General features: G+C 30.1%; 1 protein-coding gene across 5 annotated transcripts in view; it reads left to right on the top strand.

The window, feature by feature from the left end:
- Positions 1-27,740, top strand: part of LOC142323876 (tetratricopeptide repeat protein 21B) — a 107,998-nt gene that overhangs the window by 17,831 nt on the left and 62,427 nt on the right. For 4 of the 5 annotated variants that reach the window (XM_075364177.1, XM_075364178.1, XM_075364182.1 and 1 more), the window contains exons 2-5: positions 5,063-5,169; positions 13,699-13,806; positions 14,809-15,066; positions 26,673-26,891. In XM_075364177.1, the coding sequence (XP_075220292.1) occupies positions 5,063-5,169; positions 13,699-13,806; positions 14,809-15,066; positions 26,673-26,891 (692 nt within the window). The other variant, XM_075364180.1, reaches the window with a different exon arrangement.

Here is a 27,740-nt window from a genome sequence, read left to right on the forward strand (position 1 = left end):
TTTTAATTTGTCATATGTAAGATTTTATTGGGTGCTGGACCCAAATTGATTGCTACTGAATTATTCCTTCTGTAACAAAATAAGTTCTAGGGTTCACTTTTTCCACTGTTTTTGCACACTTTTTCCACATCACAATTGCTCAACTCTATAACAGTGGGAACTGAAAGAAAATTAAAGTGCATGAGTGCATACCTCCCTTCATCAGTATCATGTTTTTATTTATCTTTTATTTTTTCTTGTTAGGAAAATATAATATTTATTGTGGTTTTCACCAAATATCTCTTTATAATTAACATGAGTTGTATGGTAGATATTTTATAAAATTTGTTTGGTGACCTGAGTTTACTATGTTAACAAACTCATTTCTTCTTGCTAGGCTAAAGTTTAAACTACCTAATAACTTTAACATTGAACTAAGTATATTTTTATTTTAATTTTATAATCTTTATAATTCTGACATTTTGCTGTACGGATTAGTAAGGAAAAGCCAGAGGTCTGGCTTTACTTGAGCCTAACTTCCAAATTGAGCAGACTCATTTGGGACTACTTAAGCAGTGGGCATCCACTTCTCTCTCCCAAGGGAGATAATTTGGAGATTGGAATAATCCAATCTCCCAAGGGATAGCATAATAATCCCTTGAGAGATTGGATTATTTTTATCCAGGACAGAAGCAGCTAGGTGTTTCATATAGACTAACTTAAATATAAGCTGAATCAAACTGTGTTTTGTGCAGATATTAAAGAGTTGCCTGAGGTTTCTTAAGAACCTTTGCTCATCCACAGAATTGTGTGGCATATGAAATTACCTAGCTAAAACTATAAAATTGATTTAGCTAGGTCTTCATTGTAGAGTATGATGTTTTTGATAAACACTACAGATTGCTTTTTATATAAAAAAAAAACTGTAATCATTAATTAGAAAACCAATGAATGCTGTGTTGCCGATAATGTTGATTAAATTTATTAGATTGTGAAGATTTTTGAAATAATTTCATCTTTTCTTTAAATGAAATGTAATTACTTAGTTCAACTATTGCCCTTTTTATCATTTATTTCTTTAAGGCAGTTGAGTGAACTAAACTGAACTGTGTTAATTGTTAATTGACCTTGGGTATGCATGTTATAGTACGGACTACAATATAAGTAATATAATATTATGTGTTGGTAGAAAAAAAAGTGAATTCTAAACTGTATAACTTATTTTGCAATCTATGTTGTATATATATATATATATATTTTTTTTTATGTTCTTATTGCAGTTATTACTACAACTATCAAACCTATTATCCCTCAGTATATGTCATTATACAGGCTTTTATTGTTATTGGTTTTTTTTATCTTTATTAGTGTAAATTAATGATAAAAAATTTATTTGTAATGAAAAATATTAATTATCTGTAATACCCCTCATTATTAGTTATCATTCTCCTTGCTTGTGAGATTGTTACATTAGCTATCCCCAAAAGATTTCTCCCATTATAATTCAGTCTGGTATCCTAGTATTGGCTCTTAAGAAAATAATATAGCCAAAATAAACAATTAATATTTTTCAAATCTATTCGTAGATTAATCTATTGATTAATATAGTGTCTCACCTTCTTAAAGAATGATCTTAATTTATGCTTTACTTTTTTTTACATTACTGCCTGTATTACTGTAAATTTTATTTATACTTTTTGTGTGCAACTCTTTTATTTTTCTGCATTTTTTAAAAATTTTATTTATAAAATAGTATTTAATATTTTCCTTACTGATAGATTCCATTAGGTTTATGTGGTATAAATTTGAAATTGTATTGTTAATAGGCTTTTTATGTTGACATTTATGGTTCTTGTTTTCAGTTAGGTATTTTTAGAACCAATCTACTTTTTGTGTGTATATGTGTACACACACACACACACACACAAACACAAACACACCTTTTTATATAAACCATTGTATGCCTGTGTTGCCTAGATATTTTTGTTTGTGTTAATTTGTTGTTTTGATAATTTGTATTTCTCATTTTTCATCTGAAATGTAGTTGATTACATATAAGTAGGCTTTTTTTATTCATACATAGTAATCGGCTTAATTGTCTTAACACAGAAATACTTTAGCTCACAGATGTGCTAAATTAGGAAATTTTTAATCACATTTGTTTTTATTTTTTTATTTAATGTTGCAAGGAAAGTATTTCTCTTTGTTATAACATTCTACAATTTTAACTTACTTATCCATTATTATTCTTTTTAAGCCTTTTGTGATTGCTAATTCCATTTTGTCTACCTCCTTTTACTTATTTATTGTTAAATATTTATTACTTTATTCTTTTGTTTATCTATCCTTATAAATTTTGTTGTATGACCCTGTGACCATGAAAGGGGTTTTAATTGATATAAATAATTAATTTTTATTGATATTTTATGTTGTTGAGTATTATCTTATTGTTTATGTAAAAATTCTTAATTTATGTAATATCTGATGTGATGTAATAACTATGTTTCTGTAATAAAGTTACAATTTCTTTACGTTATTTTTTTTTTAATTTTTTTTTTTAAATTTAATTTATACCGTAGAAATGTAAACTTTGCATATGTACCTATGAGTATAAATTTATAAATGGTAGTGACTGATATTTTAATTTTTTGAACATGTCATACCATGACTACAATGTTTTTCATGATTCTTATTGGATATTTAAACAAAAATTATTTCTATGGTATGAATGAGTATGATGAAGGAATAAAAATTTGCAAAATACATTGTAACACTTTTGGCCAAATTATGGCTTGATAATGTCAAAAAAAAATTTTGTTTAATTTTTTTGACATATCTAACTTTAATTTTATTGTATGTTTCAAGAAAATAATTTATTTTATTGAACTTCATTTTTAGTTTAATTAATGATTATTGTTTGTATTAAAATTTAGACATTTGGCCTTTTTAGTCTTTAACAGACACTATGTAAATGGTTTTTGAAAATATTACTTGGCTGTTTCTTACTTATTTATTTAAAAGTGAATAAATCTTAATATTTATTCAAAAGTTAATAATTATATCTTTTATTATTATTTTTAATTACTGATTATCTGAAATTGAATTTAAATGTACAACTACTTAAAATTCTTCTTACTGGGAAGGGAAACGATACTTCAGAAGAGTAAAGCCATTTTTCAAATTAAATACAGATTAACTTTTTTCTAAAAAAAAACACGAAAGAAATAAAAATAGAAAAAACAGAAGAAAAGAAAAAAATAAATGAAATATTATCACATGAGTGATATTATTTTTTTATTGCTGATTTTTTGTAACTGGTAGAGATAATGTGAAAAATTTTAATGTCTAGATAATGTAATGAAACTTGAAATTCATTAGGTAACTGACTGTTGTTATCAAAGATTACTTGAGGAGACTTTAAAATGTAAAATGTAAAAAGATTCATTACAATTATAGTCATGAAAAAGATTCTGAATTAAAAGATTTGAATCGCAGAAAGGCTCCTGGAATAGATGGAATACCTGTAGAATTACTGCGCAGTGCGGGTTAGGAATCGATTGATAGATTATACACACTGGTGTGTAATATTTATGGAAAAGGGGAAGTTCTATCAGACTCCAAAAAAAGTGTTATAGTCATGATACCAAAGAAATCAGGAGCAGATAAATGTGAAGAATACAGAACAATTAGCTTAACTAGTCATGCATCAAAATCTTAACTAGAATTCTGTACAGAACAATTGGGAGGAGAGTGGAAGAAGTGTTAGAAGACCAATTTGGTTTCAGGAAAAGTATAGGGACAAGGGAAGCAATTTTAGGCCTCAGATTAATAGTAGAAGGAAGATTAAAAAAAACAAACCAGCATACTTGGCATTTATAGACCTAGAAAAGGCATTCGATAACGTAGACTGGAATAAATTGTTCATCATTTTAAAAAAATTAGGGTTCAAATACCGAGATAGAACAATTTCTAACATTTACAGAAACCAATCAACAACAGTAATAATTAAAGAACATAAGAAAGAAGCTGTAATAAAAAAGAGAGTTTGGCAAGGATGTTCCCTATCCCCATTACTTTTTAATCTTTACATGGAACTAGCAGTTAATGATGTTAAAAAACAATTTAAATCCGGAGTAACAGTACATGGTGAAAATATAAAGATGCTATGATTTGCTGATGATATAATAATTCTAGCTGAGTAAAGAAGATTTAGAAGAAACAATAAACAGCATGGATGAAGTCCTACACAAGAACTACCACATAAAAATAAATAAGAACAAAATGAAAGTAATGAAATATAGTAGAAATAATGAAGATGGACCACTGAATGTAAAAATAGGAAGAGAAAAGATTATGGAGGTAGAAGAATTTTGTTATTGGGAAGTAGAATTACTAAAGATGGATGAAGCAGGAGCGATATAAAATTCTGAATAGCACAAGTGAAATGAGCCTTCAGTCAGCAATATAATTTGTTTACATCAAAAATTAATTTAAACAGTCAGGAAAACATTTTTGAAAGTATATGTTTGGAGCGTAGTTTTATATGGAAGTGAAATTTGGACGATCAGAGTACCTGAGAAGAAAAGATTGGAAGCTTTTGAAATGTGGTGCTATAGGAGAATGTTAAAAATCAGATAAAGTGACAAATTAAGAGTTATTGGGAAAATTGATGAAGAAAGAAGCATTTGGAAAAATATAGTTACGAGAAGAGACAGACTTATAGGCCACATATTAAGGCATTCTGGAATAGTCGCTCTAATATTGGAGGGACAGATAGAAGGAAAAAATTGTGCATGCAGCCAACGTTTGGAATATATAAAACAAATTGTTAGGGATGTAGGATGTAGGGGGTATACCGAAATGAAACAACTAGCATTAGATAGTGAGAGCTGCATCAAACCAGTCAAGTGACTGAAGACAAAAAGAAAATGATATTTTAAACATTATAATCCTCTGCGATGACATTTTACTTTTTACGAGGTTTTAGTTTAATGTTGATGAACAAGTATATTGATTAATGTTTTATTTATGTTTGATTTAGTTGATGTAAAATACTCATTTATTTTAATTTAATTTGTTTCAGATATGGCACGAGTTCAGTATGAAAAGAAAAATGGAATTTTAAATTTGTTCAACACTGAGGTTCCAGAAAATTATAGAAATCAAGGATTAGGAGAAGTATTGGCCAGAGTATGTTATCAATTAATAATTCAAAAAATAACTTAACCACCAAAACACTAACACAAAAACTCAAAACAAATTGTATCAGTAGATGACTTTCACAGGACCCTGCATCATCATTCCGTACACAATTCTATAATTACATCAAACAAATAAAACGAAAAAAAAGAAACTTAAAAATTTGTAATACAATTCCACTGCCATACTGCAATGTTGTAAATTTAAAATGTCATATACATATGTTTGTAATCATTGTTGCCGACTACTACAACCCACTATGTCTTTAATTAAAACATATCTTCAAATACAATGTGGTGGTTCATCATTTCATAGTTTTATTTAAATTTATAAATATAATATTTTTCAAGGATATTAATTTTTTTATTGTTATTAAAAATTTCTAAAATATTTTCAAATGGTCGGCCACATTAGATACACCTCTTATCTGTTTCTGTAAGCATATTATAATATTCTGTAAAACGTTTTTTTTTTAAATCTGTTATTTTTACCAGTATAAATTTTATTACATTCATTACATTTAATTTGATATATTCCCCTTAAGTCCTCTCCATAATTTTTGTTATTATTCTTTTTTTATAATTTGGTTTATATGCTTTCTTAATTTTATCATAGACATTAATAATTTTTTCTATTATTTTATTTGTATAATTAAATATTATTAAAAAACAATTACTAATCTATTGTTATTTTCTTGTTATTGTAATTTTAAAAAATTATCATGGTTACTTCATACCCTGTTTTTAATAGACTTTTTCTATAATTTTATCATAACCATTAAATACTGCTATTTGTTTTATTTCATCCGTTTCTTTTTTGCATTTATTTTTATTGTTTTTTTATAAAATGTATTACTCTAAAAATCAGGTTTTTATATGTATCAATTTTTTTTTACTATAGGTGATTAGAATTTACATATATTGTAATACTGTCTGTTATGGGTTTTTTTATAAACTTATGTTTTTGTAATAATTATTTCAATTTCAATATCAAAAAATGTATTTTTCTGTTATTTTCCATTTCTTACGTAAATTTTAAATTTTCATTATAATTATGACATTTATTTAAAATTATCAAGTGTTCATTATTTGTAACTGGATTACATATGACCAAAATATCATCTACTTATCATATCCATAATAGTACTTGGTATATACTGTACTATGGTAAAAGTATATCACAAACTGTAATACTTCCAAATTTTATATAAAAATCTGACGTAGTTGCAGATATAGGTGATACCGTCGGTAATCCTAAAAGAAAATATTCCTTATAATGGTGATTTGGTGTTTGGTGATATTCCTTGATAATGGTGATTATTTTATTCTAGGGTTTCCTTTAAATTATTTTTTATGTCTATTGTTTTTATCAACTGGTATATTAGGGTGTTAATGATATCATAACTTACCATTTTAGTGTTAGGGTTAGCTTTAATAGAATTTAACCATTTATGACTTTGTAATCATTTTCTACACTATGTTTATTAGATCATTGTCGTTAAGCTTATTTTTTAATTTGATAACCTCAAATTTTGCTATTTATTAATTATATTTTATTTTTTGATACTATTGCCAATTATATTTCTTAATTGATTCTTATTCAAAATATCAATTCTTTCAATATTATATTCTGTATCAACTGTGATATTTTTAATTATGTTACAATCATTTAAATTAAATTTTAAAGTGTTTGAAATTGTACATTTTTCTTTATTATCAAAGAATATATAAAGTTTTTATTATTTAATTACACTGGAATAGAGCTATATAGTAGACAAAAAATAATGAGAATAAACTCATCAGAATTATTAACAAAATACATCAAAATATAAAATATAAAGTGCAAAATTCGGTACAATACAAACATACATTTTTAAAGGAAATACAGTTTTGTTGAATTCATTTAAACAAAAAAAATATTAATGTTATTTTACAAATTTATTTAACAAATAATAGATTATTTTGGTTTCAGCATCAAAGTTACAAGACCTTGTCGCTAGTAAAAGCATTCATTTAACTATAGTAATAGATATAGTAGATACAGTAAAAAGAAAAACTCTGAAAATGCTGTAGTTCAAGAGCAAAACAAAATTTTAGTAGTTGGCATTAGTATTTTTAGGTTTTTCTGTTACTTTTTTTGGTGGTTGTTTTTATTTTTTGAATTTAATTAGCACAGTGGTCAGTATGTTGATGAATTATTTGAATTTTCAAAAAAATAATTTTTAATTAGGTTAATAAGTTTGATTTTTTTCATGAGTTGGAATTATCCATCAGATTTGCTAGATTTGAAGTCCAACTTTTAATAGTGCTTGCTTTTAGTCACCGTATGAAAAAAAATTAATGTAACTATAATTATATATATTTATGTTTAATGTATCTATAATTACAGCATAATTTGTAATCATTTCTTTCCATAGTTTGGATTGATAAATTAGATTCCAAGGATGTTTTCTGTTTAACAAATTTTATTTTGTTCATTTTCCATTACATTTTGAATGAGATTTTTTCAGCTTTATATTTTTCAAAAACGGCATTCTTCTTTTGAAATGAGAGAGTTGGCTATGACTTGAAGTACTTGTGTGATGCTCTTTTAATAAAGAGCAACAAACAATGAATACACTGTTTTTTTTTTTTTTTTTTTTTTTGTCTTCAGTCTTTTGACTGGTTGATGCAGCTCTCCAAGATTCCCTATCTAGTGCCAGTCGTTTCATTTCAGTATACCTTCTACATCCTACATCCCCAACAATTTGTTTTACATACTCCAAACGTGGCCTGCCTACACAATTTTTCCCTTCTACCTGTCCTTCCAATATTAAAGCGACTATTCCAGGATGCCTTAGTATGTGGCCTATAAGTCTGTCTCTTCTCGTAACTGTATTTTTCCAAATGCTTCTTTCTTCATCAATTTTCCCAATAACTCTTAATTTGTCACTTTATCTGATTTTTAACATTCTCCTATAGCACCACATTTCAAAAGCTTCTAATCTTTTCTTCTCAGATACTCCGATTGTCCAAGTTTCACTTCCATATAAAGCGACGCTCCAAACACACACTTTCAAAAATCTTTTCCTGACATTTAAATTAATTTTTGATGTAAACAAATTATATTTCTTACTGAAGGCTCGTTTAGCTTGTGATATTTCAGCATTTTATATCGCTCCTGCTTCATCCATCTTTAGTAATTTTACTTCCCAAATAACAAAATTCTTCTACCTCCATAATCTTTTCTCCTCCTATTTTCACATTCAGCGGTCCATCTTTGTTATTTCTACTAACTTTCATTACTTTTGTTTTGTTCTTGTTTATTTTCATGCGATAGTTCTTGCGTAGGACTTCATCTATGCCGTTCATTGTTTCTTCTAAATCCTTTTTACTCTCGGCTAGAATTACTATATCATCAGCAAATCGTAGCATCTTTATCTTTTCACCTTGTACTGTTACTCCGAATCTAAATTGTTCTTTAATATCATTAACTGCTAGTTCCATGTAAAGATTAAAAAGTAACGGAGATAGGGAACATGCTTGTCGGACTCCCTTTCTTATTAGGGCTTCTTTCTTATGTTCTTCAATTGTTATTGTTGCTGTTTGGTTCCTGTACATGTTAGCAATTGTTCTTCTATCTCTGTATTTGAACCCTAATTTTTTTAAAATGCTGAACATTTTATTCCAGTCTACGTTATCGAAAGCCTTTTCTAGGTCTATAAACGCCAAGTATGTTGGTTTGTTTTTCTTTAATCTTCCTTCTACTATTAATCTGAGGCCTAAAATTGCTTCCCTTGTCCCTATACTTTTCCTGAAACCAAATTGGTCTTCTCCTAACACTTCTTCCACTCTCCTCTCAATTCTTCTGTATAAAATTCTAGTTAAGATTTTTGATGCATGACTAGTTAAACTAATTGTTCTGTATTCTTCACATTTATCTGCCCCTGCTTTCTTTGGTATCATAATTATAACACTTTTTTTGAAGTCTGATGGAAATTCCCCATTTTCATAAATATTACACACCAGTTTGTATAATCTATCAATCGCTTCCTCACCTGCACTGCGCAGTAATTCTACAGGTATTCCGTCTATTCCAGGAGCCTTTCTGCCATTTAAATCTTCTAATGCTCTCTTAAATTCAGATCTCAGTATTGTTTCTCCCATTTCATCCTCCTCAACTTCCTCTTCTTCCTCTATAACACCATTTTCTAATTCATTTCCTCCGTATAACTCTTCAATATATTCCACCCATCTATCGACTTTACCTTTCGTATTATATATTGGTGTACCATCTTTGTTTAACACATTATTAGATTTTAATTTATGTACCCCAAAATTTTCCTTAACTTTCCTGTATGCTCCGTCTATTTTACCTATGTTCATTTCTCTTTCCACTTCTGAACACTTTTCTTTAATCCACTCTTCTTTCACCAGTTTGCACTTCCTGTTTATAGCATTTCTTAATTTCCGATAGTTCCTTTTACTTTCTTCATTACTAGCATTCTTATATTTTCTACGTTCATCCATCAGCTGCAATATATCGTCTGAAACCCAAGGTTTTCTACCGGTTCTCTTTATTCCGCCTAAGTTTGCTTCTGCTGATTTAAGAATTTCCTTTTTAACATTCTCCCATTCTTCTACATTTTCTACCTTATCGTTTTTACTCAGACCTCTTGCGATGTCTTCCTCAAAAATCTTCTTTACCTCCTCTTCCTCAAGCTTCTCTATATTCCACCGATTCATCTGACACCTTTTCTTCAGGTTTTTAAACCCCAATCTACATTTCATTATCACCAAATTATGGTCGCTATCAATGTCTGCTCCAGGGTAAGTTTTGCAGTCAACGAGTTGATTTCTAAATCTTTGCTTAACCATGATATAATCTATCTGATACCTTCCAGTATCGCCTGGCTTTTTCCAAGTGTATATTCTTCTATTATGATTTTTAAATTGGGTGTTGGCAATTACTAAATTATACTTCGTGCAAAATTCTATAAGTCGGTCCCCTCTTTCATTCCTTTTGCCCAGCCCGTATTCACCCACTATATTTCCTTCCTTGCCTTTTCCAATGCTTGCATTCCAATCTCCAACTATTATTAAATTTTCATCCCCTTTTACGTGTTTAATTGCTTCATCAATCTCTTCGTATACACACTCTACCTCATCATCATCATGGGCGCTTGTAGGCATATAGACGTTAACAATCGTTGTCGGTTTAGGTTTTGATTTTATCCTTATTACAATGATTCTATCGCTATGCTTTTTGAAATACTCCACTCTCCTCCCTATCTTCTTGTTCATCACGAAACCTACCCATTATTTGACGCTGAGTTAATTACTCTAAAATCACCTGACCAAAAGTCGCCTTCCTCTTCCCACCGAACCTCACTAATTCCTACTATATCCACATTTGTCCTACCCATTTCCCTTTTTAAATTTTCTAGCCTACCAACCTTTTTCAAGCTTCTAACATTCCACGCTCCGACTCGTAGAATGTTATTTTTTAATTTTCTGGTGACACCTTCCTTAGTAGTCCCCACCCGGAGATCCGAACGGGGGACTATTTTACCTCCGGAATATTTTACCAAGGAAGGCGCCTCCATTATTGCTGTGTGAAAATGCAGAGAGCCACATTTTCTTGGAAAAAAAGCAGCTGTAGTTTTCCATTGCTTTCAGCTGCGCAGTACTCAGAGGACTGAGTGATGTTGATACGGCCGTTTAAGTCGTCCTGACTCATGCCCCTAACAACTACTGAAAGAGCTGCTGCCCTCTTTCAGGAATCATTCCTTAGTCTGGCTCTCAACAGATACCTCTCCGATATGGTTGCACCTTCGGTCCAGCTACTCTGTATCCCTGAGCACTCAAGCCCCCTCACCAACGGCAAGGTCTCATGATTCATAGAGGAGGGAATACACTGTTAGTAGAACAAATTATAAGGAGTACTGTTTTTAGCATTTGTTTAAAACTGGGTAAAAATAAATTCTCCTTTTTACTTTAAACAATTTTTTATTGTGTATGAAAGTGATTAATGTAACCGTTGATGAGTTAGATGGTGCTGAATTTCAGATTAGGTGTTGCATGTTTGCATCTATGACATATCAGAAACATTTTATGTTGTGTATCATCATATCCACGGCATGGAATGAATTAAATAAATGAGGTTATATTATTCTTGTAGTGAAAAGTAAAGTAACAATATATATTGCTGCTTTACTTGCAGTTTTATATGTGAGCAAGTTGTTTCAAAGAGTAGGCTTTTTGTGGAAAGGTCAGTTTTCACTACAAAAAATAAGAATAATATACTGGTGATAAAAACGTGATTTATATTTACTTAAAAACAAGGTTATAAGAGTGAGATGTTGTTACATAACATTGAAAAAACATGTACATTATTTTCATCAGCAGTAACATAAACGGCGGTTATAAAATTAGATAAAAAAATGGTTATGAGAAGAAGCATATGATACTTTTGATTGTAAAGAATAGTAGAAAATTCTATTGTTTGTTACAGTTACATTTGCATGGGAATTAATTTTTGTCCAAGGTTTTGATAGCATGCAAAGAAAACAAAGGAACACAAAAAACTATTTTTAATAGTTACTCTTATACAGAGATTATAAATATTGTAAAAAAAAATTCTAATTGTGGATATTTACTTTTTGTAATCAACTTTTTTTTATAGAAAGCAAAGTAAATACGAAGTTGGTGGAAAACTGTTTTTGATTAAAAGGAAATATTGCTCTCAAGTATTTTTTGAAGTGCTGTGTAGCCTATCATTCATTTTGATATTCAAGCTTTCCAAAGGAGGAGGATTTTACTCTAATCAAATCAGTTGTGGGCCAAAAGCTATAGAATAACAAAACGAATTGATGTTTAAAAATTATATAAACTACCTCTGATAAGTTTGTAAAAGAAAAGCTTCAAATTTTGGTATACAGACAACAGACAGATACTTCAGTTTTATTGATATCCTTATAGATTTGTTGACATTATTCTGCTTCTTGCATACTTTGTTTCTTTTACATTAAATTTCTTTGATATGTTTTCATTCACACAATTATTTTATTCACAACCTAAAGAGCTACACAATACAAAGCGACTTTAAATTGTCCAGACTAATGTACAGAGTGTTTAATTAAACTTTCTGTACTTTTTTATTGCTAGCTAGTTTAATCTCAGATATACTTATCTTTGTTCGTATTATTGTTTAGGTGTAGAATTGAACTTGAATCTATCAGTAATCCAAGGTTAAAATAATAATATGAAAACCAGGTGTTTAATAGATTATTTGCCAAGTGCCTACTTAAACATTATCTGCTTTTTATTGTTCAACTTTTCACATCTGTTTTATTAATCTACTTAAGCTTGTTTCAATAGCAATTATTTGATGCAAGGAATTTATTGTAAAAATTTTAAGAATAGATTGTTTAAAAATAATCCAAGTCTAAATCAATAGTTGCATATATTGTGAAAAATAATCTGACTTATACTCTAATATCAAGTATTTTTATTCTGTTACTCACTGACTAGCATTTCAGTTATGAAGGCCTGATTGAAATACTGATAAAAAATTATATTTGTCCTCTTTAACTTGCGTCTGTTACACTGGGTAAATTAAATATACGTAAATTTCAAATACAATATTATTATTGGCAAGTGTAGAATATCCTTTTTAGTATGACCATGAAACAATCATAAATTCAAGTTTTTTATTTGGAGTTAAGTAGATTTTGGTGGCCTGTAGATGTCCAATAATATTCACTCCCCTTTTCTTACAACCTCGTCAATGTGTTGGTTGTAATGGTTATTATCTCTTTCTGTTTTTTAGTTATAAGTAAAAATGTAAACTGTTCTTTTTGGTGCAACATCAGTTTTTGAAGAAGTTATGGCTCACTAACATGACATCAAAGTTAGTAGGATTGTTTTGAATAACTTTTGAATGTATTGACATCTAACTTTTACTTAACTAAACCACTGTTTATCTGTTAATAAGTGGTAGATTACATATATATATATATATATATATATATATATATATATATATTATTATTAAAAAAATTAAATAGTTGTAAATACAATCATACTTTGGGTAAAAACTGACTTATTTTGTTATGAGTTAGATTTCATTACTAAAATAACTAACTTGAATTATTTTAAAAGATCTGACTATCTTGACACCATGTTGCATGTTAGCTAACCTGTTTATTTTTAAAAAAACATGTAGTGAAAAATAAATTATATATGGTTCACGTATGTCTAAAAATACAGTTAATTCTGGTGAATCATAATTTCAAAAAATCAATTTTAATTTAAGATGCTGTAAGTGATGCCAATGTAAAATTGTGGTATTGACTAGTTGTAATAATAAGTCCAAATCAATGGTAATATTGCTCGATTCAAAAGTACTGATAATTATTTTTTTATATTATTTATTAAAAAAAATAAAAGAAAACATAATTATTATTTGTATTTGGTGTAAGAATTAGGATGTAATATATACATTGTTTTCTTTTCAATGTAATTGTTTCTTTTGTTACAGGAAGTGTTTGATTATTGCGTTGAAAGGAAACTGAAGATACAGCTGACCTGTGACTTTTTGAAACATTTTTATGATGAAAATCCATTGCCAAAATATAAAAATTTGATTGTTCGTTAGAATTCTTCTCACAATTTTTTATAATTATTAATAATTTGGACTAATGTTGTTACTGTATAATTGTTATATTATTTTTACTTTTTAAATTTTTCAGTACTATGAATATTCTAATTAGTATTTAGTTTATTGATCTTACATAATTAATATATTTTTAGTTTACTAAAATGGAAGCATTGTGGGTTAAGTACTGGGGATGGGAAAAACAGTATGGAAGTATGATTATGGCTGCAAGAGCTGCTTTAGAACGTAGTCCTTCAAATAATCATCTGAGGCTTTTGTATGGTACTGCTCTTGCATTATATGGTAAATTTACTGAAGCTATTACTACAATGGAACAATTATTGTATGATAATCAGATATCACTAGCCGCTGCTCTTGCTTTATCATATGCTCATAATTGTTGTGAGGTAAGCAAATAATGTAATTTTGTAGTTATTTTTGTTTATGTAAATAATTATACAGTAGATATCTCTTTTTAAACCAATAAGATTTTAGTTAACAGAAAAGTATGTTTTCTGAGTGTAACATGATATCAGGTTATCTAGAAAATTTGTTCATTACAAAAGAAATGAAGTTCTGAAGGTTTTTAGAAAGTCAACTTATTGTTTAAAATATTTCTATTGAATTGGCTTAGATAATCTGGATGTCTGAAGTGAATTGGACATACATGGGATTGTATCGTTTTAGTGTTTGTTGTTTTCACAGATTTATATGATCTGTATCAGTTTATTTTATGATCTGTAGTTGAATTTTGGTGTTTTATGGTAAATTTTAAGAAGAAAAAACCAAAAAATTATTTTTATGAGTTAAATGTTTTTAAACTGTAGTTAATACTAAAAAAAAAAAAAAGTTATTATTTGTTGCTACATTTCCTCATTTCTGTTTTTGATTACAAAATAATTTTTCCTAATTATAAATTACAGTTTAATTATAATTACTGTAATTTAATAGTAGTATTAGAAAGATAAGTTATTATTTTTTCTTCTTTATTAGGTGATAGATAAAGAAGCTGTTTTTCAACTTGATGCAAAAGTTAAAGATGGTGTAAATAATGCATCAGAATTAGCAATGTGTTATGCTGCTGATTTTCTTTTCATTATTAATAAGTTAGAATCTGCATTAGATTATACTGAACGAGTATTAATTAATAATCCAAATTTTACTGCCGCTTTAATTGTGAAAGGGTGGATTTTGCTTAATAAAGGAAAGAGGTCTGCAGCAGCTGATTGTTTTAAAGCAGCTACATCTCAGGTATATTATATTATAATTTATATTGTTTATAAAGTTGTTTTGGCTACAAAATTTCAAACTTTTCTTTTATCCAATGAAATTCTTCTTGTAATCTTCCAGTGTTATATTTATATTGAATGTGACATTACTGCATATTTTGTGATCATCTTATAATTTTAAATCATCTTATTGTATATGAACTTTACTATTCAGAGAGTAGCCATAAATCACGTAATCATATTTGTCATTTAATCATAAACTCAATTGAGTTTTTTGTCATTCCTTTATGTCATATCATTTTTATTATAGAATATCAATCTGTAATTTAAAAAATGCAGACAGCAAAGGTCTGACTCTTAAAGTTGGATCTCTGCTAGTACATCTCTAATTTTACATATCCTAATTTTATAATACAAGTTCTATGTTGCACAAAGGAGATATTAGGTGTACTTTTGTTTTATAAAATTCACTTTGTTCTACACATTCGTTCTTCAGTATGGATAAAAAAAATTTTCAGAAATCGCTGCATAGTTTTTAAATTATAAAAAGTGATAAGGGATCTGAAATAATTAGAAAAAATTTAGGAAGTGCTATAATACTGAGGAAATATAGATTAATGATTAATAATGATTAATATTAATAATGAATAATATAGATTATTTTTTTTTAAATTAGTGCAGATAAAATTTTAAATGTCATGGAGCTATGCAATTATTCTAGTTGCTACATATTAATCTGATGAAATTGGAAAAATATCTTTGGTTATTGAAAAAATAAAACAATGTTCTTCCTGAAACATAAATTTTTTTGTTTATGAAGAATGCTAGATGTAGATTTTGTAAAAAATTTAAATATTGTATTGATCATTAAATACCATTTTGTTGAGTTATGAAACCTGAATGACTAATTAGTCTTATATTTAACAATTAAGTAAGACTTAAAATATGTGTATTAATCATAAACATTATTAAAATATTTGTAAAAATAATTGATAGGGTTGGTTATAAATTGAATAACTTTTACATGATTCATTAGATTAATATTGATAAGAAGTTGACATGATTGAGAATGTTTTTTTTTCAGAATATATATATTTTTCTTTTTTTTTTTTTAGTGCTTGTTTCACCTCACTTTTAAAAGGCTGATCATTGATTTCATGACAATAAACAGTTTTATTTGTGGGGATTTCCCACACACCATCCTTTTTGTAATTTTTATTGATGTAGGTTCTGATTATCCTTTGTTCAATTTTCATTTTCTTATCACTTCTTCCTTCATTTTTTATTCAGATTAAGGTTTCACAGGCATAGAGCGGTTCTGATAACAGTTCTGTAATATCTCATTTTTCCATTTGTAGAAAGATTTTTTGTTATATGTGGATTTAGTTAAAACTAAGGCATTTCTCACTTTAAGTACTCTTATCCAAGAGAGATTATTTTAGTTTATTTATTTATTATTTCACTCAAATATTTTATATTTTGATCATTATTTTGGATTTATTTATACATAATTGATCTAATGCCATTATTCTGTCTTCTCATATAATATTTTAAGCCCAATTCTTCCTGAAATTTTCTCTAAACTTGTTATTTGTTGCATATCTTTTGTTAATAGGCCTAAATCATTGGCAAATCCCAGACAGTTTGTCTTAATTGATTTTTGTCATTGCCTGATACTTATTTTTGGTGGATTTTCAGTAAACCACCTTTTCATGATAAAATCAAGAGCAGTGTTAAATAATAATGGTGAAAGACCATTGCCGTGTCTTATAGGAAATCAATCAGTTATTATGGGAAATGATTTGGAGACTTCACAACATTTTACTTTTTATTCTGTATCTTTTATTGTCAGCTCAATAATGTTGACCAGTTTTGGATGTAAGCTGTAATTAATATTTTTAGTAGAGTTCTTCTCTCAATACAGTCACTGCTTTTCTGAAATCCATAAATGTTATAAAGAGTAGTTTAGATTTCTATTTAAAATATTCCATTATTAGTTTTAGGGTTAAAATCTGGTCAGGCAACTTCTTTATGGATGAATATCTTTATGCCTTGATATTCTCCTAGTTGCAGTTCTGAATTATTTTATTTTGTTCAGAATTATTCATGACAAACTTTTTATAAGTACAATTCAACAGAGTAATTCCTCTGTAATTGTCTGGATTGGTTTTATTGCCTTTCTTGGAGAGTGGATGGGTGATCCCTATTGTCCAATGCTCTGGAAGTTTCTCATTGATCCAAATTGTATTTAAATGGCTATAAGAGAGTTCTATATTTAAAGTTCTATAAGAGAATTCTGACTTGCATTTTTTCCTTATTTCTGTGAATACCTGATCACTGCCACAAGCTTTGTTGTTTTTCATTTCTTTTATTGCTTGCATCAATTCTTGGAATGTTGGCGGGTCAATATCAGTTGGTTTTGATAGGATTTTTGTATTAGTTTCCACTTCTAGCAACTCTGTTGGCTCTTTACAATTTAATAATTTACTGAAAGATTTGGCCAGTATTTCTGGATTCTCTAAAATTGTTATGAGCTAGTTTTCCTTGCTCGTCTTTCAATATCAATGTTGGTGAATCATAGTTTTCTTCAGATTTGATTTTTCTTTCAATTAATCTGAAGAAACTAATAAAATTTTACAGTTTGATTTTTAAACATGCTTGATGCCTTATTTCATCTGCTAAATCCCAATCTGTGTTCCACCAGACATGTTTCTTTTTAGGTTTAAATGGTGCAAGTTCTTTTGCGATGGATTTCAATTTTAGGACCAGCTTGTCTAAATTTTTGGTATTATGAACTTCTTCTTAGGTTCTTCTTTTAAATTCATTGATTAAATTTGTTGGGTCAAATTCTCTTTTATTCTTTATATTTAGTCTTTTCTTTTTAAATGGATTTAGTTTAATTTTTATTTTAACAATGTAATGCTCAGAACCTGAGTCAGTTCCTCTAAAAACTTTTGCATTCTGGATCTCTTTTTCATAATTTTTATCCATGAAAACATGTGTAACTGAAATTTGCCTTTTTTATAATTTGGATGTTTCCGTGTTTTTAATTTATATGGAAGATGTTTAAAATTGTAGATTTGGAAATTAAATTGTTATTTCTGCACAATCCAATGGTTTTAATAACATTTTGTTTGTGTTTTTTGTGCTGGCCATTTTCCGATTATATCTGTATTTTCTTTCCTGGCCAAGTTGTGCATTGAAACCTTTGAACAATATTTTGATGTGATTCACAGGAATATTAGCAATTGTTTTATCCAAGGTTTCCCAGAATTCTGCACATCTTTTTCTCATTTGTTGGACAGTGGGCAATGATATATAAATTTTATCAGCTGATTTAAGGGTTAATGTAGAGATTCTCAGAGATTGAGATTTAAATTCCAAAATGGAATCTGTTATTTTAAGACTGACCATAAAATTATTGCCATATTGTGGAACACAATTTCTCACTACTTTTCTACCTGGAATCCAAGTCTATATCCTTTACGTTCCATCGAGTTCTAATCGGTATTTCTCATTTCTTGTAAGGCCATGGTCAGGATTTACTCTTTGTCACAAATACCAGTAAGGATTTTCAGTTGCCGTGATTGTCTTAACATTTTATGTGGAATTAACATTTTATGTGGCAAAGTATGAAATTTTGTTATACTATCTTTACTTTATTAGATTTTGGTATGACTGTGATTTGAGTTTCTAGATGCTCCGATTCATCCAACTAAGTGTTGCCCTACCATATCCGAGTGGCAACTTTTCTGATCTCTGTTTTCAGCCGGTAGAATTTTCTCTAGAAAAATCTACTTTTTGTCTGTCATAGTAGTCATACTTGATTTGTGGGATTTTTCATTTTGAGTTACAATTCTAGTTGTGAACTGGAAAGGTTGATTTCGATTTAGTTCATCATAAGAGAGTCACCAAATGATTAACCATCTGGACCCTGTGGAAGCGCAAATTCAGAAATTTCCCTTAAAGTGCTTTGGTGAAAAGGTGTTTTCCAAATTCTGAAATCAGTTCCGGACCAGAATAGAATATATATTATTATTATTATTATGCTTTTACGGCCAACATGGGACCACTTAAGTCAAGTTTAGTTGGATCTTTTCTGAGAAAAGCGTGTTATTTTACTCTTTCAAGCTGCCCAGTATTTCTTCATCCGTTCAGATCTTGCTTTCTTTTCTTCATCCGTAAACACCCTCTTCGTTGTATTTTGTCGTTTGTCTGTCTTTTGTTTAAATCTAATGCTTTTATCTTTTAGCTTTGTAATTTTTCCAGTTTTATTCTGTAGGTTAGTCAGGGAAATTCCCAATTCTTTCATATCTTCTCTAATTTCTTTGATCCATCCTACTTCTAGCTTTTGGAACCAGAGCTTTTCAATGATATTTCTTGACAGTCTTGTTTGCGGTGTCCTTATGAGATGACCGAAGAAAGAGATTCTTTTTTTCCGCATAGTGTCAGTAACAGGCTCTATTTCTCGATACACCACCTCATTTGGCACAATCCACCATTGGCCTTCTTTTTGGTGTTTTTTATTGATACACGTTCTGACAATTTTCCTCTCTATTTTCAGAATTTTTTCAATTCGGTTTTTCTGAGTGATTTTGAAAAGAGTCTCGCTTCCGTAGGTGACTTCTGGCTGTACTACAGTTTTATAATGTTTAAGTTTTGTTTTAGCAGAAAGGCATTTTTTGTTATATGTTGACCAAGTTAATTTTTGGGATTTAATCATTTTATTTGTCCTGTTTTGCCATGTCACTTTTTCATTTAAATTATAAGTTATTATTTCCCCTAGATATTTAAATTGTTTTACTATTTTAATTTTCTGATTGTTTATCGTAATGTGCTCTATTACCAGAGGATCTATGGCCATTAGTTCAGTTTTTTCGAAAGAGATATGAAGCCCTATCTTTTGTGCTAGGTTTTGAAGGCTCATGATTTGTGTTTTGGCTTCTTGAATATTATTTGCTAAAAGAGCGAGGTCATCTGCAAATCCTAGGCAATTTAGTGTGATGGAGTTTTTCTTAGTACCCATTTTTATATTTTTGGGATTTATTTCATACCATTTTCTCATGACAAATTCAAGGGCGCAGTTAAAAAGGAGTGGTGAGAGGCCGTCTCCTTGCCTCAATCCAGTTTTTATGTAGAAGGGTTGAGAGAGTTCACCTCTGAATTTCACTCTGGACTGGGTATTGGTTAAAGTTAATTTTATCATGTTTACGAGTTTAGGGTGAAGGCCCAGGTTTCTCAGAATATTCAGCATGGATGGTCGGTGTATACAATCATAGGCCCTTTTAAAGTCGACGAAGGTGATTATTAGTTGTTTTTTCCGTCTTTTATATAAGTCCATCATAAGTTTTAGGGATATTATTTGCTCCGGGCAACCTCTCCATGGCCTAAATCCCCCTTGGTATTCCCCAAGTTCCAGTTCAAGTTGGTCTTTGCATTGGTTGTATATGATTCTCGACAGGATTTTGTATGTGCAATCCAGGAGAGATATGCCTCTGTAGTTTTCAGGATTAGTTTTATCCCCTTTTTTATGTAATGGATGGATGAGGGCTGTGGTCCAGTGTTCTGGAAGTTTTTCTTCGTTCCATATTTTCACGAGGCATAGATGTAGGGAAGTTTTGACTGAATAAACTGATGAGTGTTTCCAGAGTTCTGCGAAAAGCTGGTCTTCTCCGCTTGCTTTGTAGTTTTTTATTTCATTTAAGGCTGCAAGAACTTCTTGAATTGTTGGCGGGTTGATATTTACTGGTGAAGTTTTAACTGGAGTTTCAGTGTCAATCTCAAAAAGCTCTGGGGGGTCGTCACAGTTGAGGAGTCTATTGAAGGTTTCTGCCAAAATTTCAGCATTTTCTTTATTGGTGTGGGCCATATTTCCTTTTTTTCCTCTCAGCATAAGGGTGGGTGGTTCATATCTTTGAAGAGCCTGACCAAAAATTTTATAATAGTCTCGGAAATTAGTTTTCTTGGAACTTTCTTCTATTTGCTGAATCAAGTTTTTTTGGGCTTGTCGTTTGGTTCCTCTTATAATTTTCTGAGTTATTTTCCTTTGTTTGGTGAATTCATGGTTAGATTCTTCAGTTTTCTGGGTTTGGTGGTTGATCCAAGCCCGGTGTCGGTCTTTGACTGCTTTGTCACATTCTTCATTCCACCATTGGTGTTTTTTTCTTGGGTTTATAGGGGCTAGTTCTTCAGCTATTTCTTTCAGTTGGGATGTCAGTTCTTTTAAATTATTAGTTAATTTGATTTTTTTTGTTGTTTCTTCAAAGATGGCATTGTTTATTAATTTATGTGGATCATAAGCTCTTTTGTTTTTAGGTTGGAATTTTTTCTTTTTATGCGGGGTGAATTTTATTTTAACTTTAATTAAGTAATGGTCCGATCCAGTATCTGTTCCTCTCAAGACTTTTACATTATAAATCTCCTTGTGATAATTCCGGTCCATGCAAACATGATCCAGTTGCCATTCTCCTTTTTTCCAATCTGGGTGTTTCCAAGTCTTCAATTGTTTGGTTTTCTCATAAAATAGGTGGATTTTGAGATCATATTATGGTTTCTGCAAAATTCAACAAGTCTTTGGCCGTTCTTGTTAGTTTTCTTTTGGGCAGGCCATTTTCCGATAATATCACGATATCTTCGTTCTTTACCAAGTTGGGCATTAAAGTTCCCTATTAAAATCTTCGTGTGGGTCTTATTTATGTTGTTTGCAGTTTGGTCAAGAAGTTCCCAGAATTTGTCCATCTCTTCTCTATCTTTTTTAAGATTGTTTTTGTCATTGGTGGGAGCATGGACATTTATTATGGTGTAGAATTTATTGGCTGATTTTAGAGTTAAGGTTGAAATCCTGGGGGAGTAAGACTTAAATTCTACGACTGAGTCAATTATTTTAAGATTGATTGCAAATCCTGTTCCGAACTGTGGGCAATTCTTCATCACACGTTTCCCGGGGATTCCTTTGTAAATTCTGTAACCCTGAGATTCAAACGGCTCTCGATCGGTGTTTCTCATTTCTTGAAGTCCTGCGATTAGGATATTTTGTTAGTCCATTATGTCTGTTAGAGTTTTTAGTTTGCCGGGTTGAGTTAGAGAATTAATGTTGTGAGTGGCAATGTAGTTTATTTGCTTGTGTCTTATCCTCAATTTTGAAGTTGTGTTGTTTTTGGGTGTTTCCAAACGCTCCGATTCATTGTTATCTTTTAAGCAGCTGCCCACCGGATCCGAGTGCAGCCTTCTCTGGTATTTACCAGACGGTGGATTTTTTCTTAAAAGACCTTCCATATTTGACTTTCAAAGGCAAGTCAGCCTTGGGTGGGAATAAATTCCCGAGTTACAACTCTGGATGTGATCCAGAGAGGTGATTCCGATTTAGTTCACCAGTAGAAATCTCCACGTTTCTAACTGGTTATCCAGACGACCCAACGTGGAGGCGCAAACCGATTTTTTTTAATTGAGATTTTATATGGAGAAAGTTTAAATCGGTTCCGGAATCATTTCGTCCAGAATATATATATATATATTACACTGTTTTTTAGATGTAATATATAAAAATATAATCATCTATGTGCGAGTATTGGACAGTTTAATTCAGCTGGATATTTTCACATAGAGAATGGTGAGTGTTCTTTAAGTGCCTTATTTTGTTCTTGTGAGAATGTTTAACTTCAGGAGGGAAAATAATTTTTATTGAAGCTATACTAATGATGGTTGATTAATTTTTTGCTATTTACCTGGATAGAACTGTCCTTATCTCCTAAGCAATTATGAGCAGAATTGATTCTTGCTACTATTTTTTTTATGTTTGATCCCTTGCTAATTGTTTTGAGTTCTGTAGGTGTAGGTTGTATATTGCTAATTCCATATAGAGGGTACAAGGACATTAAAGCTGGTAGATTTTTTGTGATCTGGTGGGAAGGTATGGTTGTATGCAGAATTGTTTGTAGGCATTTCTCTGGAATTTGATGGTTTTTGCCTTTGACTGTTATGCTGTACACCACTCATTCAAAAATCATTTCTTTCACAAAACAGAATTTACTTTATTTTTTACAGTCCTTTGCATAAATTGTTGCCAAAAATAATGTTAAGTTTAATGTTAATTACAATATTACTAGTATCTTTACCATTACAATTTTACTACACTGGAAATCTAGACAAAATTATTAATTTATTTATTAATTTTTTAGTCAAGTAATGAAGCATAATCTGTGAAGGTATGCTGTTATGAGAACAGCTACTTATAACAAATGATTTCTCTTTTTAAATGATCTGGCAAACATAGGTATGTATGTGTTGATAGCATCATATACAAAATGTCTATACATAATTCTACAATTACATCAACAAATAACAAAAACAAAAAAGAAATAAAAACTTAAAAGTTTAGAAAACTTAAGGTATGTTTTACCCTCCCAGTATGGCAGTGAAGTGTGTTATAAATTTTGTGGTTATTAGCGTTTACGTTTTCTAAATTTTAAAGTTTTTATTTTGGTTATTTGTTAATGCAATTATTGTAGAATTATGTATCAACTAATGATGCTGGATCCTGCGAAAGTTGACTATTGAAATTAGTTATTTTCTTTAGGTTTTTCTCTTACTCTGTTAGGTGGTTGTTGTTTTTTGATGTCTGTAAAATAAGATTGTGCCTGTAAAAAAAATATTTCTGGAGTTTCAAATGGGTATAGTTTCAGAACCTAAAGCATAGAGAGATTAAGAATACATTAAATGAAAGAGAAACACTCTGAAGTATCTTCTTACCTGTTCAGTAGATTTTGATGTATTTCCTTAGTTGTGATGCAGACGCCAAGATGATGTTCAGTCTCTCGCCACACATGGCAGAGAACATCTGGTATGGTAGAAGTACAGCTTCAGTGATATCTTTTAAATGATCCAGATTTTGAACTTGAGTAGAATACACTTGTGTTTTTACATAACCCCAAAAATAGAAAAAAACATGGGGATAAGGTCTGGAGACTGGGAGAGGGCCAGGTAATTTGAGAGGGACTGGGAGAGGTCTCGTCTAACGCATCGCTGAGGAAATGCTTTGTTAAGAAAATCAGTCATGATTACAGCAAAATGTGGAGGAGCTCTATCAAATTGGAAAATGGAATTCTTCAGTATTTGGGGTACTGCATACCCTTTTAACATATCCAGGGAGATTTTTATCTGTTATTGATTTTGCAACAAAAAAAAGGGGCCAATAACTCTGTTTCATCCAATAGTGCACCACACATTCACTTTTTCACTGTAATGCTGATGTTCAATAATGGTATGTGGAGGTTCAATACCCTCTATATAAACATAATAATGTATGTCTTGGTACTTGTCCTGAAATATGAAACGCTTCATCACTGAAAATGACCTTCTTTAAAATATCATCATCCTGCTCTAAGTTATTCAGAATGTCTACATCAAAATCAAATCATTTTACTTTGTCCTCGAGATAAAATTTTTTTAACACCTGATTTTTATACACAGTAAAATGTAACTAGTCTTTTTAACACATTTAAGCAGTCGTTCTAGGAATGCCCAACTGTCAAGATCCCTTCCACATGGATTTCTTCAGGCAATGCAAGAAACTTGTTTGCACTGCTTCATTATTTCATCAGACACAGATGGCTATCCTGGACGTGTGTGCTTCAGTAGGCTGCTTGTTTCTTTGATTTGTTTGTCCCATCGCCAAATATTATTTTCAGACAGGGAAAAACTTTCATTGTACACATGACTATTCATGCCTAACACATTTAACTGACTTTCACAACACACATTGAACCTTCCTCTGCACTGCAGACAGTTGACTAAGGCGTAAGTGGTGTTGCATGTACAGGAAACATAATGCACATGCGCTAGCTTTCACACATAAACTTGGAATGTTTCTCTTTTATTTAATGCACTGTTCATCTCTTTCTCTTTAATGCTTTGTTCCAAAGCTGTAACCATTTAAAACCCTACTGTTATTTTACAGATACAGAAACCAGTCTGTGGCTTTATCTTCTTTCAGTTCAATCAGAAAGTATATGAATTGTGAAAAAACTGTCCTTAAGGTAAATGATTTTGACATGGGTATAGTGAGGACCATAAATCAATTTCATAATAAACTTAAGAAGTTTCAATTTCAAAAAGAGAGCTAATCGTTAAAAAACTTTGAGTTTTCTGAAAAACTCAATAAAATTCTGAGGAAGTAAAACCATTTTAAGAAAAATGCTAAAACAATTAGGTTTAAAATGGAGAAAACCATGAAAACAGCAAAAACTTTTATTGAGAAGTAAGACATAAGATTTAAGTGAATACAATATCTGGACTCTATCAAAATATTTTATTCCAGTAGCAGGCATACTGTTTATGTAGTGAAACCTAAATTTCATAAAGTCATACATGTAAATCATGGGATGATTGCTTCTAAAATGGACTAAATACTGTATAGAGGCAGTAGATTACTTAACGTATACACTGGAGGAGACATGCATGCTTTATTAATCTGAAAAGTAAGTAAAAAAGTGGTGACTGTCACAAATATGAATTCAGAAAATTATCTGTTACTTTCAATTACATAAAGTGGGATGAAGAAAAATAAATAAAAAATCTTCATTGGTAATAATTATAAATAATGCAGACCATTAAAAGAAAAATTACCTACATCCAATTCAAGAGAACAAGAAATGCAGGGCCAGTTATGTAAACAGAACATCCTCTATGTTGAAATCTCCATTCTCATTCATATGCTGAAACCTCAACTACACAATTTAATGAAGGAAAACAAAGAAAAATGAGAATTGTAGTTGCAATTGCGTTATTCCAGTTCACGTTAACCGAAAAAATTCAAACAAGCTGTCTCAAAGGAAAATCATGGAAACTATATTCTGTGACCAAAAGGGTGTGCTTTTGATTGATTTCATAGAACCTGCAACAACCATTGCATCTAAAGTTTACTGTAAAACACTATCTAAACTGCGTTGTGCCATCAAAACCAGTGATGAGAAATGCTGAGATCAAGAATTTTTCATGATAACGCACGTCCTCACATGGCTTCATGCACAACAGAAGCAGTTCAAAAATTTGGATGGGAAATTTTTTATCATCCCCCTTGAATCCTGATCTCATGCCTAATGACTACCATTTCTTCCTACACCTCAAAAACTGGCTTGTGTCTCAATGATTTGAGGAAAGTGAAGAGTTGAAAATCTCTGTGCAAAAATGGTTACAATCCCAGGCAGTGGAATTTTATGGAATGGGTTTGAAAAAGCTTGTTTCACAATATCAAACGTGTATGGAATGAAATTGTGATTATGCAGAAAAATAAAGTAAATGTTTAAGTACTTGAAACGATAAATTTTTCATTTTTTCAACTGTTCTCATTTTGTTACTGATCAGCTCTTAATTTTGAACTGTGCCTTGTAAATTGCACAGTCTTAAGGTAATTTATAATACAAGGGATTCGTTTACAATGTTTTTGGAAGATGACAGCAAGAGTGACAATATAGTAAACTCAAAATTTAGTGACTTGGATGATGACATTTGGTTGTTATAAATTTTATTTCTATTTTTGTTAAATGTGTGGTGCTTTATTTTTCTGAGCCTTAATTTTAAATTTTGGTAATTATTTTTGAAGTTAATATGTAATATTATTTTTGGTTGTAGGAAAAGCAGAATATTGAAGCAGTATTAGGTGAAGTTAAAACGTTACCCTATCAGGAAGGCATTACTCGATTGAATCAATTAATTGTCAGATTCCCTAAAGTTACAGTTCCTTTAATTGAAAAAGCCAAATTACTATTGGCAGTTAAAGATTGGACACAAGCTTTGGACACTGCTACAAGAGTTTTATCACTTGATCAAAACAATATGTATGCTTTACAAGTAAGTAAGATAACTATGGACAAGTTGACCTATATAATCATTCATTATTCCATAACTAGTAAGTAATTTTCCTACTGCTTTGTATTGGTCATCATCCCCTTTCTTCTTCTACTTTTTCACTTAACATTTCTAACCTTGGACAGGTATGAAAGGATTTTTTTTAGTTGCCACGCTTGTTCTGTTTGCAAGTGGGAAATAGAAGTTAGTAGAATTCAAGGTTTCAGGGTGACAAGTTCATGCTTGCCTTTCCATAGAGAAGATTATAACTATAGTTTGAAGGCAAGTCATAAAAATTAGACTTTTTGCTTATTATCTCCTTAAAATTATTTCCAGGCTGCTGTTCTGAATGATTTTAATCTATTAAGTTAAATATCCTGGCTGCAATTCAGGGTGCAAAAAGCTGTAAGTACACTTGCTAATAGAATAAAAATCACAGCTCCTTTTAGGCCCCGATTGAACAGATTTGTAAAAGATTCTAGAAATTTATAGAACTTAATATATAGAACTTAAATCTATCAGGAAAAGTATAGTAGATCAGCTTTTTTGATGAATTTTAAAAGGGTAGGGGTTATCACAAGAATTTTATTAAGGTGGTGTGGACTTATTGGAGAGTCTTAAAACGAATTAGTTGAATATGTACCATTGTTTTAGTATTTATCTGATGTATATGATAGTGTGATGCGTGAAATCATTTTGTAGAGGCAGAAGATATAAACATGTGTATTGAAGGTCACTTGAGTCCATATTAATAAGAAAAAATAATATTTATGTGAAAAAAAAGGTATAAGTCAATTCTTTAATGACAGAATGGGTGCTATTTCATTAATAAAGTTTTATAAATTATTGTTT

This window comes from Lycorma delicatula, chromosome 4 (assembly GCF_047948215.1).
Source record: "Lycorma delicatula isolate Av1 chromosome 4, ASM4794821v1, whole genome shotgun sequence".
NCBI lineage: Eukaryota > Metazoa > Arthropoda > Insecta > Hemiptera > Fulgoridae > Lycorma > Lycorma delicatula.